General features: G+C 43.9%; 1 protein-coding gene across 8 annotated transcripts in view; it reads right to left on the bottom strand.

Moving 5' to 3' along the window:
- Positions 1–16,452, bottom strand: part of LOC109864740 (disks large homolog 3) — a 140,334-nt gene that overhangs the window by 74,098 nt on the left and 49,784 nt on the right. For 2 of the 8 annotated variants that reach the window (XM_031797386.1, XM_020452658.2), the window contains exon 1: positions 6,309–7,469. The exons of 2 other annotated variants lie outside the window; for them this stretch is intronic. In XM_031797386.1, coding sequence (XP_031653246.1) covers positions 6,309–6,686 — 378 coding nt within the window. In that variant the 5' untranslated portion in view covers positions 6,687–7,469. Of the gene's footprint in view, positions 1–6,308; positions 7,474–16,452 lie in introns of those variants that run through there. 4 more of the 8 variants (XM_031797388.1, XM_031797391.1, XM_020452653.2 and 1 more) reach the window with 4 other exon arrangements.

Below are 16,452 nucleotides of genomic sequence, written 5' to 3'. Positions count from 1 at the left end.
AATAAATAATTAAACATGTTCAATTTGATTTAAATAATGCAAAAACAAAGTGTTGGAGAAGAAAGTAAAAGTGCAATATGTGTGCCATGTAAGAAAGCTAACGTTTAAGTTCCTTGCTCAGAACATGAGAACATATGAAAGCTGGTGGTTCCTTTTAACATGAGTCTTCAATATTCCCAGGTAAGAAGTTTTAGGTTGTAGTTATTATAGGAATATTTCCCTCTATACCATTTGTATTTCATTAACCTTTGACTATTGGATGTTCTTATAGGCACTTTAGTATTGCCAGTGTAACAGTATAGCTTCCGTCCCTCTCCTCGCTCCTACCTGGGCTCGAACCAGGAACACATCGACAACAACCACCCTCGAAGCAGCGTTACCCATGCAGAGCAAGGGGAACAACCACTCCAAGTCTCAAAGCGAGTGATGTTTGAAACGCTATTAGCGCGCACCCCACAAACTAGCTAGTTACACCAGCCTCATCTCGGGAGTTGATAGGCTTGAAGTCATAAACAGCGCAATGCTTGACGCACAACGAAGAGCTGCTGGCAAAGTGCACTAAAGTGCTGTTTGAATGAATGCTTACGAGCCTGCTGCTGCCTACCACCGCTCAGTCAGATACTTGTACGCTTGTATGCTCAGTCAGATTATATGCAACGCAGGACACGCTAGATAAACTAGTAATATCATCAACCATGTGTAGTTAACTAGTGATTATGATTGATTGATTTTTATAAGATAAGTTTAATGCTAGCTAGCAATTTACCTTGGCTTACTGCATTTGCGTAACAGGCAGTCTCCTTGTGGAGTGCAACGAGAGGCAGGTGGTTATAGCATTGGACTAGTTAACTGTAAAGTTGCAAGATTGGATCCCCCGAGCTGACAAGGTGAAAATCTATTGTTTTGCCCATGGACGAGGCAGTTAACCCACCGTTCCTAGGCCATCATTGAAAATAAGAATGTGTTCTTAACTGACTTGCCTAGTTAAATAAAGATTAAATAAAGGTGTAAAAAATAATAATAATAATAATTGTAAAAATCGGTGTCCAAAAATACAGATTTCCGATTGTTATGAAAACTTGAAATAGGCCCTAATTAATCGGCCATTCCGATTAATCGGTCAACCTCTATTATGGAGTAACTGTGTTGCACTGGAACCACGTCAGCTAGCTGGACGACTCTCCTCCCACGGGGCAGGGCACTGCTGGCTAGCCTGGTATGGAGGTTATACAATACCAAAGTTTGCGGACCGAGTAGGATCCCACAATTGGCTCCAGTATCTATTTCATGCCTCCTACATATCTGGATCCACACTGTGTCCCTCCTGAATACACTGTACTGGATATTAGGGTCAAATGTATCCATTTTGTTTACCCAAATACAGCTTTATGCGCACACGGCAGCAAAGACAAACAGACTGACCTACTCTTTTATGTTTTATCACACCAAAATGCTCAAGGTTGAGATCCCACGAGTCTCATGTACTGTATAAAGTAGCACAATGTAGCAATTGCATTTTGCAAAAGCTACGATTAACACAAAAATGTGTAGGAATTCAGAGTATCAAACCAAAGTATCAAAGTATTAAACCGAGCACAGAACATCCCACACTGTCTGACACCAAGCTGACTCTGGATATCCAGTTCTGTAACCCCCGAGCATCCGTCCAGCACTCAGCCCCAGTGATTAGTCAGAAACAGGCACACATCCCCCCCTTTTCTACAGACACACACTGCATTTAGAATGACATCATTCTCTGAATGCCAAGCTGTCTGGCCTTTAAGAGTCACCAGAGATAATAGGGTGGATGGAGTGGGGGAGGTTTGGCCCCCCTGGGATCCACCCCAACCCCATCTTTGTCTGGGGCGGCCTGTGATCAACATTCTCTAAAAAGGAGAGGCAGCACCCCACCTATCAACTCCGCTACACTCACTGATAGACAGGCCTCACCACCAGGAACCTAGCTGCTCCTTTTTCTTACCTCTCTCTGTACCACTCCAGATGTACTGTTAGAAAGCTATGCATTATTACTGTCTGTACATGTCCCAGGGTTGACATCTCAGGCCAGAAAAACAGCGAAAACCAACCAACCAACTACCCCCCCCTCCTATGCTCCCTTCTCCTATCATCTCCCTTCCATCCATCCTATGCCATCCTCTTCTCTCAGAGGCCCCAGTGACAGCACGATACACTGGATATCTGCTGACATATGTTATATAGATTGGACATACAGTATCTTCCCCATCAGAGAGAGGAATATTAGCCAATGACAACGCTGACATGTAACGTTACATCCAATATATATGCAAATAGGCTCTTCCACATTGATAAGACACTTAAAAGACAACCATGAATGAATAATCTGTAAAAATGGCCAGGGTATATGGATGGACCTCAGAATACATGTCATGAGAAGGCCATACATCTTGTCCTTCTTGCATGTTCCTGTAATAAGGACACTCTAACGCTCCAGTCCCAGTGTAGTGTAGCCATAGCCTATCATGCCAACATCCCCTCGTCCTTGCTCCCCATTTTGAGATCAGCTCAGAGATAAATCCCTCTTGATCTGATGAGAATATTCCTGCGTTCTGATGGAGGCTGTCTAAATCACAACAGGGGTCTGAGCTCAAGACATCTGGGTAAAACGCCTTTGTAAGTCATCTCCTGTAATACTCCTTGGGCTGGACCCTGTTAGAGGCCTGGAAAATTACATCAAAATGGACAAAGTCTCATCACATTGACACAAAAACACACAAAGAAAATGTATATATTTGCTGTATGCACAAAGATTCCACATACTGTACTAACCTTGAAGAAATGTGGCATGATGCAAACACCAGATATGTGGATATAACTATCAAAGAAAAACTTGAACTAAAAGTCTGTTAATAACTGTTTATTTACTATTCAACTATTGTAGAAACATCTAGTGGTTGGATCGTCGAAAATGGAGACATTGGAGAGCGAGCCAAAGTTTCAGTGAGCAGGAATAACAACCGTGACCACCCAGCGAGAGAGAGGCCAAGAGACATTTCTGATCCAAACCTGAAGGCTCTCGACCGGAAACCACCTATGGGAGTGTTCATGATGTAAGCCCACACTCAACGCTCATGCATTAGAGTGATGCTGTACGTCCACAGAGCACCAATGATCTGGTAAACAATAGACCTACGACGGAGCATGGGGGACTGGGAGGGCATTTTGGAAAATGTTTAATATCTTGCTCATAATAAATCAAGTAAAATCCAATTAATATTTCAAGCTAATCATAGGCACAGAGCTGGAGAGCACACACAGACAGATTGGAGCCTGAGGGGGGAGGGAGAGCTCTGAGTGAAGAAGCCTCCCATTAGGCCAGGGTCTCCTCATCTCTCAAATGGAAATTCAACTGCTCATGTTTAAAGGAAATGCTCCTTTTAATCCCAACTGGCTTCATGTACATCCATCCATCCATAATTAACTTAACCAACCCCCTGACAATAGCCATTGACTGTAATCTTGCTTTCAAGGAGATATGGTGGGGAAGGAGGAGAACAAAGACGTGCGGTTAAATGGAAGGTAACATAGTATACTTTGGTTAGTTTGGAACAATTTCTTAGCCATTTTAGGAACTTTTTATGGAACGCTTCTGGCTATCAAAATCCTTTGAAAAAACCCAGATATGAAAATATGTTAACCAACTGTAATCATGTATTATTTTGAGAGATTATGTCGGATGACTACTAATAACAGTTTCAGTTTCCCAAAAATCTTCCAAAAGATGCATGTATCAGAAAGATCAGTGTGGTTGTGTGACTGTGTATATTATGTGCATTACACATGTCCATGCCTGGCCTGGCGTCTTGTGAGGGCTGCGAATGGTGGTGGGGGAGGGGGGATAATTCCCACCCATGGATATACAGTGGGGACTGAAGGGAACAGAGATGCTCCAACGTCCATCCAAGGCTGTGCTTTGCCCACAGCAAGCAGAGGTGGATGGTGCTGTGTTGATGCTGTACTGGAGACTGAGAGGGTTCAAACCTGACCCTGTAGAGGGCCTTTTAGGAGGCTGAGGGACAGATGCTTGTCCACAGAGCCATGGGGCTCCCTCTCTCGCTCTCTCTCTGAGCATCCCCTCTCAGCACCACCAACTGCCTCCTCTTACATAATCCCCTCCCCCTCTCCAGGCCGGCTGTCTTTATTGGTTTAGTGCTCTCTTTTTCTACATTAGCGTTTTCACCTCTCTTTCCTGTCATCACTAATTCTTTCTCTGTATCCGGTGATGTTGTGCCGGTTACATTGCAGATTATCACTGTTTGGATTTGTATGCTGTATTTTACACACGTTGAAACGTCTCTCTGTACACCCAGACTTTCTCCTAATAAAGACCAGTGATAATGTGCAAATGCAATATATTAGGCATTAAACCATCCCAAAGATCCTCTGACAGGATGACAGAAGAGTAGCAGGACCAATCATTTTAGCTCCATTGATTTCATCTATCAAAGACTGTGGCTAAGTTGTGATGATGCATGCTCCAAATAACCCACCCCCTTCGCATGAATTGACAAGCCACTACATAAATGAATGAGCGGCTGAAAAACATTTCACGAGATATTGGCTCCAATTCATTTGCAATCTAGACATTACATTTACGCTGGGAATGAGCAGTTGGCAGGAGGATATTTGTACTGATGGTAAATAAATAATCGACACGAAAATGCTTACGTAATCAAAACTGCCGTGAGGTTTTAAACGTGAGAAATGAAATCTGCCTGATTGGCTTGGGCACAGCTGACGGTGGATATGGACTGGATAGAATATACAATAGATTATTATTACAGCACAATGTCAAGGAAGCAAATCGTAGGCTACTCGATTATGCTTCCTTTACTAATGAAACCTCTTCCTCCCTGGTTCTTGTAGGGAGGCCAAATAGTAATATCAGTTAGGTTGCTGTTCATCTGTGCTCAGTAGAATTTCTCCAACATTGCCAATGAGATTTCAGCCTCCATTTTACCCCCACTCTGTCTCTCTCTCCTGCCGTTTTATGCTCTCTGCTCAAATAAATTCACACACATACACAGTAGCTTCGAACACCGTGTATATTATGGGACTAAACAGACTCACACACACACACACACACACACACACACACACACACACACACACACACACACACACACACACACACACACACACACACACACACACACACACACACACACACACACACACACAGAGACCCATTTCATACACACACAGTGGCCCTTCCCCCAACCCCAGCTCACTCTCATGCGTGCGCGCACACACACACGCACCCTGCCTAATTACAGATTGTGTTCCTAGCTTTAGTCAAAAGAGAAATGTCAAGACTGAGACAAGACTATAAAGGAAATGGTAAATGGAGAATATAAAACATGTGCTGGTTTAAATGGTCCTAGTTACAGTATCATATCCACCCAGTAGGATGGAGGCTTCTTCCCTTTCATCAGTCAGCTTGGTCCAACCCCTCCATCTCACCCAACCCTCCATCGCAGAGCAATGTACATCTTTTAAGGAATAACCAGCCACATACAGAAATAAGCCATCGAATGGAGTCTGTCTTTCTCCTCATTCTCCCCCTCCTCTCCTCCTAATCTCATCTTCTCTCTCTCTCTACAGGAAATCTGCCAGATGAGAGACAACCCTTTCAGTAGTTCATCTGTGAGAAACATGCTTCATATATGTCAGGCAAAATGTATTTTTGTTGAGGGCCGATAGAGGAGAAACATGTGTCTGCATTGCAGCGTAATGAGCCGGCTTTAGCATAATTTAGCCTTCAATGAATATTGCTCGATCCCCGCTACACTCTCTGTGGCTGTTGAATGAAAACGAATGCAGGGCTGTTTCAGTCGGTTAACATAGGCCTTTGATGAAAAGCAACAAATAAGCAATACTTATTCCCATCTGATCTTAAGGCATGCCATTTTTATGTTGAAGTGAATATAGAACACTAGGCCTGCTCTGCATGGTAGACAAATGAATACGAAACAGCCCACTACTCCCTAAATGAATGAATGAGTATGAACAGATGAACAGATTATCTGTATTAGAGCTGGGATGAAGCAGTGCATATGAGAGAGCTGAGGTTGCTCTCTACCACACCACAGCACAACAGGCTTCACCAAGACAGATAAGCACCTCTAAAAAGGTGTACACATGTCTGTTTCAACCCAACAACCTCACATCAAATCCCATTCACCCACTGCCCCTCTGCCTAATCCCTACGCCCCCAGAGGCATGGGATAGATGGCCATAAGGCCGGCTGAGGAGGTTGAGGTAGTTACCTGGTCGTACCACTCCCGGTTGGAACAGGTGCATTCCGGCCACCAACCTGCTTGACCACCGGCGGTGTTGCCATTCACCTTGGGGCCGCCCTTGGATTGAAGCTTGGGGTTTGGGCCTCCAGGACCCCCGGAAGACATCATCTTGCCCTTACTTCTCCCCAGAGTGCCCCCTCCTCCTCCCATGCCTCCTCCTCCTCCTCCGCCCGAGGCTGGAGGCTGGGGTAAGGTCTGCCCGCCCCCGGGCCCGTACCCGGCCGGGTATCCATAGGGCTCGGTCTGCCATTCTTGGTACTGAGGGGCGTCCATCCTGCGCAGGGCGGCCATGCGGGTCACCTCGTAACATTCTGGGCACTTGCAGCAGTGGTGGTGTTTGTGCATGCTGGCTGTGCTGGCGCTGTGCTGCGCTGAGCGGCGTGGTGTGGCACTTTCTCTCTGCTGCCTCCTCAGATCACACGCAGCACGCTGCGATCGGCTCGCAGAGCGCTAATACTGACGCAAATAACCCTAATCACAGCAATTCAACTGATTTTCCTTTTTTCTCCAAATCCTGTTACTTTCCTCTCTTCATTCCCCTCAGATGCAAAAAAAAAGAGCGAGGGGGGGGTAGCAACAGGAAAACCCCAAAATTCACAATGAGTATGTAGTCTTCCTTCCTCTTGACGTAGAAGATCAAAGAAAATAATATTGTATATGATCACACAATCAGAGACCAGCCCCGATGGTAGAATTTTCCTCTCGCCGCTCTTGTTTCACAGTGATATGTATATAAATTCATAGATATATATATTTATTTGTTTATATATTATATATATTTACACACACACAAATACATATAAAAATATGAATATAAACAGACTAGCACAAATACACAGATATATACAGAGATATATGTATATATATATAAATATCTATATGCGTGTATACAAATATATATATAAACAATATGTATATATATAAATGATATCCTCAGATGAAATCGTCCTCTGTATTTCTCTTCCCTTTTTTCAAACCCGTTTTCTTCCTCCTGTTTCACCTCCTGTGTTGAGAAGCAGTGTTTTCTTTCTGTTTCTCTCTCTCTTTTCTCAGCCTGCAGAGAGGAGCTGAGCACTGGATTGCCTCTCAGCCTGCCTGCCCTAGATGTGGATTATACAGAGGGATGCGAGCAAGCGAGAGGGAGATGGAGCAAAAGAGAGCGAGAAAGCACGAGAGAGAGAGCGAGGGGGAGAGGGAGATACGTAGCAGCATCCCTCCAGCACCTCAACCCTGACAGCCACAGCCAATCAACTGGCAGCACTGCCATCAGCAGCAGCAGCACCAACAGGACTGAGCGCTTCACTGACTGCTCTTAAAGGGGCCATGCCACCTAAACCACATCGTTCACTGCCTAGAGAGGAAAGACACTGCCTCACACATGCAATGACTGTAACCTAGTCACATTTGTCCATCTCCTCCATATGACTGGGCTGTGTTTGGAAGTAAAAGACAGGAAAGATCATAACCGCTTTCTCTGTTTGTTCATTCCAACCCTCAGTGGGGATCCTCTGCCATTCGAATCCATGTTTTTCCTCGTTCCAATGCAGCCAAAATCCAACAGGCAACCTCTAATTTACAGCCCGGTTCCAGGGACTGGTCCCTTGGTGTCTATGGTCATCTCTGTTTCAATGATGGGAGCTTTGTTGTCTTGGGCCATTGATTGACACCCTCAGGGCTAATGTCATGTATAGCTCTGAACATCTAGACATAATGTAATAATGAAACGGGTGTGGTTGCGACTCACATTCACATGACAATCCTATTGCATTTGGTATATTAAAAAAATTGTAGGGGTGATTATACTAAAAAGGTACCACCATTATTAGGCTTTGTCTTGTAATAAAGGGTGCCTACAAATCACCATACTAAAGATCTTTCTCTAGCTCTTCTGCCGATACCAATGTATTACATTTTCAGCAGGCCTTGAACAGCATTGAATAACATCATTCTGAACACCTAGATGAAACATAGCATGACGACCAGAGCCCTTTACTGACAGGTAGAGACCAGTGCAGTACATCTAAGAACCATTGGCTCACTGAAGAACCATGGGGGAAATATCTTGTATGTTCACAATGATGACATCAACACATGTGTACGCAACAAACACGATTACACGCTTGGGCTTTTGAGTGGGCGGAGAAAGAGAGAGAGAGAGAGTGAGTGAGAATGCCAAAGAGAGACGGGAAGAGAGAGTATGGGTGGATATGTATTTTCTATGTGTGTGGTTATGATTTTTAGCTAGAGAAAAATTCATAAGCTTGCACAAAGCAGTTAAGTGTTGATCAGAGCTCCATCGAACAGATACTGAGGCTGAAGGTCTGTCTTTTGGATAACTGGTGTGTGTGTCTATGTGTGTGTGTTACAGTGTCGGCATTAAAGCCCTGCATCTGTGCATTATTAATGAAATGTGGTGGGGAGATGGAACTGGGTGTGTCTGTCTGTGGGGGAAGATAGTGGCTATATTTACATATGAGTGTCTGCTGTGAGAGAGGGAGACACTATCTATGAAGAGAGTACATTCGAGGGTACACATAAAGAACATCTAAGAGTACGCATCTTGATGTGTGTCTGGGGACATAAAACAGAGTATGCATTTGTATCAATGTGTGTGTGTGTGTATCGGAGTGAGTGCTTACAGTCAGTACACACTATGCCTCTGTAGCCCTACCAGGAGGCACAAACAGCAGGCTCAGCCACTTAATTACACGCAACAGTAACTCACTTCATTATCATGATATTCTATTCCTGTAACTTATGGAGATTCTGCAAGCGGAGCAGAAAGAAGGGGGAACTTTAGCATTTTTTTACAGAGCGAGGGGCCACTGAGAGCTCCCATCTCGGATACGAAGACGCAGTCAAAGCCAATCACAGCTTCAAGGCGGTGCTTGAAGGCGGTGGCTTGAAAAGACGTTGCAAGCAAATCCATCATGGCACACATGACCAAGCACATGTTGGAACCATCCTCCCTCTGCCTCTCAGTCTCTCTTACCTATCGTCTGCATCATATTTACCATCCAGCGGTATGCAGCGAGGGGTTTGCAGTATAAAAGGCAGAGGGAATGAAAATGGATGGATACAGTACAGGCAGGAGAGATGAATGCAGAGCCGGAAAAAAACAGACTGCCTATACTGTATGAACACAGATATGTTTTGAGATGTGTTTGTGTGTGTGTGTGTGTACAGTGCCTTTGGAAAGTACTCAGACAATTGACTTTTTCTACAGTTTGTTACGTTACAGCCTTCTTCTAAAATAGATACAATTATTTTTTCCCCCACATGAATCTACACACAATACCTTATAATTACAGGTTTTTAGACATTTTTGCACATTTAATTACAAAAAAAGTATTCAGACCCTTTGCTATGAGACTCGAAAGTGAGCTCAGGTGCATCCTGTTTTAATTGATCATCCTTGAGATGTTTCTACAACCTGATTTGAGTGCACCTGTGGTAAAGTCAATTGATTGGACATGATTTGGAAAGGCACACCGCTGTCTATATAAGGTCCCACAGTTGACAGTGCATGTCAGAGCAAAAACCAAGCCATGAGGTCGAAGGAATTGTCTGTAGAGCTCCGATACCAGATTGTGTCGAGGCACAGATCTGGGTAAGGGTACCAAAAAATGTCTGCAGCAACGAAGGTCGCCAAGAACACAGTGGATTCCATCATTCTTAAATGGAAGAGCAATCGGGGGAGAAGGGCCTTGGTCAGGGAGGTGACCAAGAACCCAAAGGTCACTCTGACAGAGCTCCAGAGTTCCTCTGTGAAGATGGGAGAACCTTCCAGAAGGACAACCATCTCTGCAGCACTCCACCAGTCAGGCCTTAATGGTAGAGTGGCCAGACGAAAGCCACTCCTCAGTAAAAGACACATGACAGCCCGCTTGGAGTTTGCCAAAAGGCACCTAAAGACTCTGACCATGAGAAACAAGATTCTCTGGTCTGATGAAAGCAAGATTGAAAGCTTTGGCCTGAATGCCAAGTGTCATGTCTTGAGGAAACCTGGCACCATCCCTACGGTGAAGCATGGTGGTGGCAGCATCATGCAATGGGGATGTTTTTCAGCGGCAGGGACTGGGAGACTAGTCAGGATCGAGGGAAAGATGAACGGAGCAAAGTACAGAGAGATCCTTCATGAAAACCTGCTCCAGAGCGCTCAGGTCCTCAGACTGGGGCGAAGGTTCACCTTCCAACAGGACAACGACCCTAAGCACACTGCCAAGACAATGCAGGAGTGGCTTCGGGACAAGTCTCCGAATGTCATTGAGTGGCCCAACCAGAGCCCGGACTTGAACCCAATCGAAAATCTCTGGAGAGACCTGAAAATATCTGTGCAGCGACACTACCCATCCAACCTGACAGAGCTTGAGAGGATCTGCAGAGAAGAATGGGAGAAACTCCCCAAATACAGGTGTGCCAAGCTTGTATGGTCATACCCAAGACGACTTGAGGCTTTAATCGCTGCCAACGGTGCTTCAACAAAGTTCTGAGTAAAGGGTCTGAATACTTATGTAAATGTGATGTTTCCATTATTATATTTATTTTTTTACAAGTTAGCAAAAATGTATAAAAAACAATTTTTGCTTTGACATCATTGGGTATTGTGTGTAAATTGATGAGGGGGAAAAAAACATTTAATCCATTTCAGAATAAGGCTGTAACGTAACAAAATGTGGAAAAAGTAAAGGGGTCTGAATACTTTCCGAATGCAGTGTATGTGTGCATGTGTGCGTTTCTAGTACCTCTGGAAAAAAGAATCCTATTCCTATTCCACAAATGATGTAATATGAAATATAAAATGTTTTGCTAGGTCTCCTAAGTCAAAACCAATCAATGACCAGTAGCCTCTGTATAAGCAGGGCAGGGAAATGGAATGAGAGCGAGAGCGAGAGAGAGAGAGAGTGGGAAAGGAAGAAAGAAGGGAACAGAGATACACGAGGTTACCAATGGCAAATCAGACCAAGAAATGGTCTCCAACACGGCATAGTGTACTATATTAGCTTATAAAGTAGAATGGATGCATGTTCTACTCACACAGTGAGGGTTCAGACGCATCTGGGAATAGATGCTTGCTCTGAGACTAATTTCCAAAAGCTAAATGTGTTCACTGTCAACTGACAAGACGTTGCTCGGAGTTCTCCTTAGTTTATAAGAGTCAAGTAGGACATCTACAAAACACTTACACAGAGGGGCGATGGAACATCTGTAAAGATTATTTTGTAATTATTTTATACTGAGAGGTACAGGTAACTGCCAAAATAATGGAAACACTTGATATTAAATGAGGGATACAAAGTATATTGCGTTAATTAAGTAATTCAAATCCCATCAATCTTAGGGTCATGTATAAAAATGCTGGGCAGGCCATTATTTTGGCTATGCCTCCATATGACAATGTCCCCATCCACAGGGCACGAGTGGTTCCTGAATGGTTTGATGAGCATTAAAACAATGTAAACCATGGCCTTCTCAACTCAATTGAACACTTATGGAAGATTATGGAGTGGCGCCTGAGACAGCGTTTATCACCAATAACATTCTCGTGGAAGAGATCCAGACACTTGTAGAATCTATGCCACAGTGTATTGAAGCTGTTCTGGCTCGTGGTGGCCCAACACATTACTAAAACACTTTATGTTGGTTTTTCCTTTATTTGGGTAGTTACCTATATATCACTGAAATAAGCAATATCCTACATGACAATGAATTACTCTTTTATCCTTATAGCAGGATACATTTTGGGGATAGAAATGTCTAGAAGCGAATAATAAAAAATAAAAAATTTGTTTCACCTTTATTTACCAGGTAGGCTAGTTGAGAACAAGTTCTCATTTACAACTGCGACCTGGCCAAGATAAAGCAAAGCAGTTCGACACAAACAACAACACAGAGTTAAACATGGAATAAACAAACATACAGTCAATAAGACAGTAGAAAAAGTCTATATACAGTGTGTGCAAATGAGGTAAGATAAGGCAATAAATAGGCCATGGTGGCGAAGTAATTACAATATAGCAATTAAACACTAGAGTGAGAGATGTGCAAAAGATGAATGTGCAAATAGAGATACTGGGGTGCAAAGGAGCAAGATAAATACATAAATACAGTATGGGGATGAGGTAGTTGGATGGGCTATATACAGATGGGCTATGTACAGGTGCAGTGATCTGTGAACTGTTCTGACAGCTAGTGCTTAAAGTTAGTGAGGGAGATATGAGTCTCCAGCTTCAGTGATTTTTGCAGTTCGTTCCAGTCATTCGCAGCAGAGAACTGGAAGGAAAGGCAGCCAAAGGAAGAATTGGCTTTGGGGGTGACCAATGATATATACCTTCTGGAGCGCGTGCTACCAGAGGGTGCTGCTATGGTGACCAGTGAGCTGAGATAAGGCGGCGCTTTACCTAGCAGAGACTTGTAGATGACCTGGAGCCAGTGGGTTTGGCGACGAATATGAAGCGAGGGCCAGCCAACGAGAGCGTCATCATTGATGTATACAGAAAAGAGAATTGAACCCTGTGGCACCCCCATAGAGACTGCCAGAAACCCGGACAACAGGCCCTCTGATTTGACACACTGAACTCTAACAGAGAAGTAGTTGGTGAACCAGGCAAGGCAGTCATTTGAGAAACCAAGGCTGTTGAGTCTGCCGATAAGAATGTGGTGATTGACAGAGTCGAAAGCCTTGGTCAGGTCGATGAATACGGCAGCACAGTATTGTCTCTTATGGTGGTTATGATATCGTTTAGGACCTTGAGCGTGGCTGAGGTGCACTCATGACCAGCTCTGAAACCAGATTGCATAGCGGAGACGGTAAGGTGGGATTCGAAATGGTTGGTGATCTGTTTGTTAACCTGGCTTTCGAAGAACTTAAAAAGGCAGGGTAGGATAGATATAGGTCTGTAGCAGTTTGGGTCTAGAGTGTCTCCCCCTTTGAAGAGGGAGAAGACCGCGGCAGCTTTCCAATCTTTGGGAATCTCCGACGATATGAAAGAGAGGTTGAACATGCTAGTAATAGGGGTTGCAACAATTTAGGCAGATCATTTTAGAAAGAGAGGGTCCAGATTGTCTAGTCCAGCTCATTTGTAGGGGTCCAGATTTTGCAGCTCTTTCAGAACATCAGCTATCTGGATTTGGGTGAAGGAGAAATGGAGGAGGCTTGGGCGAGTTGCTGTGGGGGGTGCAGAGCTGTTGATCGGGGTAGGGGTAGCCAGGTGGAAAGCATGGTCAGTCGTAGAAAAATGCTTATTGAAATTCTCAATTATAGTGGATTTATCGGTGGTGACATTGTTTCCTAGCCTCAGTACAGTGGGCAGCTGGGAGGAGGTGCTCTTATTCTCCATGGACTTTACAGTGTCCCAGAACATTTTTGAGTTTGTGCTACAGGACGCACATATCTGTTAGAAAAAGCTAGCCTTAGCTTTCCTAACTGCCTGTGTATATTGGTTTCTAACTTCCCTGAAAAGTTGCATATCACAGGGGCTATTCGATGCTAATGCAGTACGCCACATTATGTTTTTGTGCTGGTCAAGGGCAGTCAGGTTTGGAGTGAACCAAGGGCTATATCTGTTCCTGGTTCTACATTTTTTGAAACGGGCATGCTTATTTAAGATGGTGAGGAAGGCACTTTTAAAGAATAACCAGGCATCCTCCACTGACAGGATGAGGTCAATATCCTTCCAGGATACCCGGGCCAGGTCGATTAGAAAGGCCTGCTCGCTGAAGTGTTTTAGGGAGTGTTTGACAGTGAAGAGGGTGGTCGTTTGACCGCAGACCCATTATGGATGCAGGCAATGAGACAGTAACCACTGAGATCTTGGTTGAAGACAGCAGAGGTGTATTTGGAGGGCAAGTTGGTTTGGATGATATCTATGAGGGTGCCCGTGTTTACGGATTTGGGGTTGTACCTGGTAGGTTCATTGATCATTTGTGTGAGATTGAGGGCATCAAGCTTAGATTGTAGGATGGCCAGGGTGTTGAGCATGTCCCAGTTTAGGTTACCTAGCAGCACAACCTCTGAAGATAGATGGGGGGCAATCAATTCACATATGGTGTCCAGGTGTCACCGGGACACCATATGGTGTCACCTAAAATGCCATACCCAAATCTAACTTGCTATAGCTCATGCCCTGAAGCAAGGATATGCATATTATTTTTTTCACCCTATAGAAAGCTGATGGGACCCTCCTCTTTTTAATAGAGGCCATCAATCTGTTTTCTCCTGCATTTGCATTGCCTATAGAAAAGTTGCGCAACATGAGCTCATGGGCTCTCATAAAGTGTTTGATTAGATTTTCGATTAGATTTTCATTGATATCAGAATGATTAGAGGGACAATAGAGTGCTGAGTACCAGGCAGTTATCAAGTTCGGTAAGCTACTAATGACCATCAGCAGCATCAGAGCTTGGAGAAGCCTAATTACCGTGACTAAATTTGACTGCCTTCATGACACACGACTGCCGATTTGGCGGTATTACGGTCACCGCAAAAGCCCTAGGATAGGGTGTGACTGCTCCTTTAAGACAGCTTCTCTGTCCTCTCTACTTACATGGGCATGCATCCTGTCAGGTGACCAGGGAGTAGTCACATTGTTTCTTGGAGAATGCATAGAAATGACCGAAATGCTCTTACACATGCTGTGTGTGCAGGGGGTGAGGGGTGATAATGGTGATGTTTGGGAGTGTGTGTGTGTGTGTGAGAGAGACTGTGTTGGGTCTTCCAGGTGGGTTTATGTAATAGGGGATGTGAGAGCTAGGTGACAATAGGCTGACAGACAGATGTGGGGGGTGCTGTGAGGTGGGATCTGCTGTAGCCCTCCCATAAACCAGAATAAAATGCCCTCCTTTAAGCAGTACTTATATTTACAACAGGGTTATAGCCTAACTGGCTGGCATGAAAATAAACCACAGGGAAAAACGTCCTCCATTCGCTATTTAAGTACATAGATGACATGTATTTTTTCCTGCTGCCCCCGTTTTTGATACAGGTGCATGATAATGGTCCATTCTATATCAAAACAAATGTCACACATATTATTTAGTATTTGTAAATACAAGATTAAATCAAGATTAGTCTGATGGGTGACAATATTAGCCTATCACTTGTGAATGATATATTATGACTTGTGAATCAGTCTCGTTTCAGTCGCACACCTCATGTAGACTAGCCCATAGGCCTATATGTTTTAATAAGGTTTGTATCACAACTAAAAGTGGACAAATAACTTCTTAAAATGCAGCATATTAATCTGCTTTACAAGGGGTGTAGAGCCTAACTGGCATATATAAGCAGCATGTGAGTTTAAAGTTTTGGGAGAAAAAAATGTGGCCATAAAAATGCACCTTTATAATAAAATAATAATAATCGCATTTGCGGTCACTTTTGATAATGGTGTTTTCCACTAATGGAACATTCGTGCTTATAGCCTACTACCATGTACGCATTGCTGCACTTATAATGTGAAGAAATAGCCTAATAGTTTATCAACATTTTAAGCTAAACATGCTGATCTGTTGCATCAGCCACATTGCATAAAAAATATGTTTTGATGCTAGTGGTTGTATTAATTTGGGATCTATTGCACCCCACAACTGTCCCAGACTATGTTTGGAATATTTATTTCTCACACAGAATAGAATGTCAACTTTTGTACTATGGAAGATAGTAGATTGACATAGGCTAGCACTTTTGCTGTTTGTTAGGCCTACTCATCTTGTTGGCTAACGAAATGTAAATGTGGACAGTTCTTCCAATATCTTCAATATGCACCTCGGAATTGGATAAAGACACACGCAGCTGCATCCCGATGCGTCTGTCTTAACTTTTAGGCTGTGAGAAAGACCCAATCACGTGACGGAGAGCCGTGTGAGTAAGAGACGCTTCGTATTGTGCAGCACACTCAGGGAGAAGGGCACAACGCAGCACTCCAGGACGCAAAAGGCATGGATTTCTTTAGGGTGCATTACGGCCACAAAGGGGATGCCACCGTGAAATCCAAGTGCTTGTCAAATTGTGAATGAGAGACTATTGGAGCGTGTACAGCCTGCGCAAAAAAAAAGCAGAACTCATGCTTTTCAAGCAACTTTTTTCAAATCATCGTTAATGTCTCATCAT

This window comes from Oncorhynchus kisutch, linkage group LG19, assembly GCF_002021735.2.
Source record: "Oncorhynchus kisutch isolate 150728-3 linkage group LG19, Okis_V2, whole genome shotgun sequence".
In the NCBI taxonomy this organism is placed as follows: Eukaryota; Metazoa; Chordata; class Actinopteri; order Salmoniformes; family Salmonidae; genus Oncorhynchus; species Oncorhynchus kisutch.
Note: the sequence above shows the minus strand (reverse complement) of the source record. Positions and strands in the feature narration are given on the sequence as shown.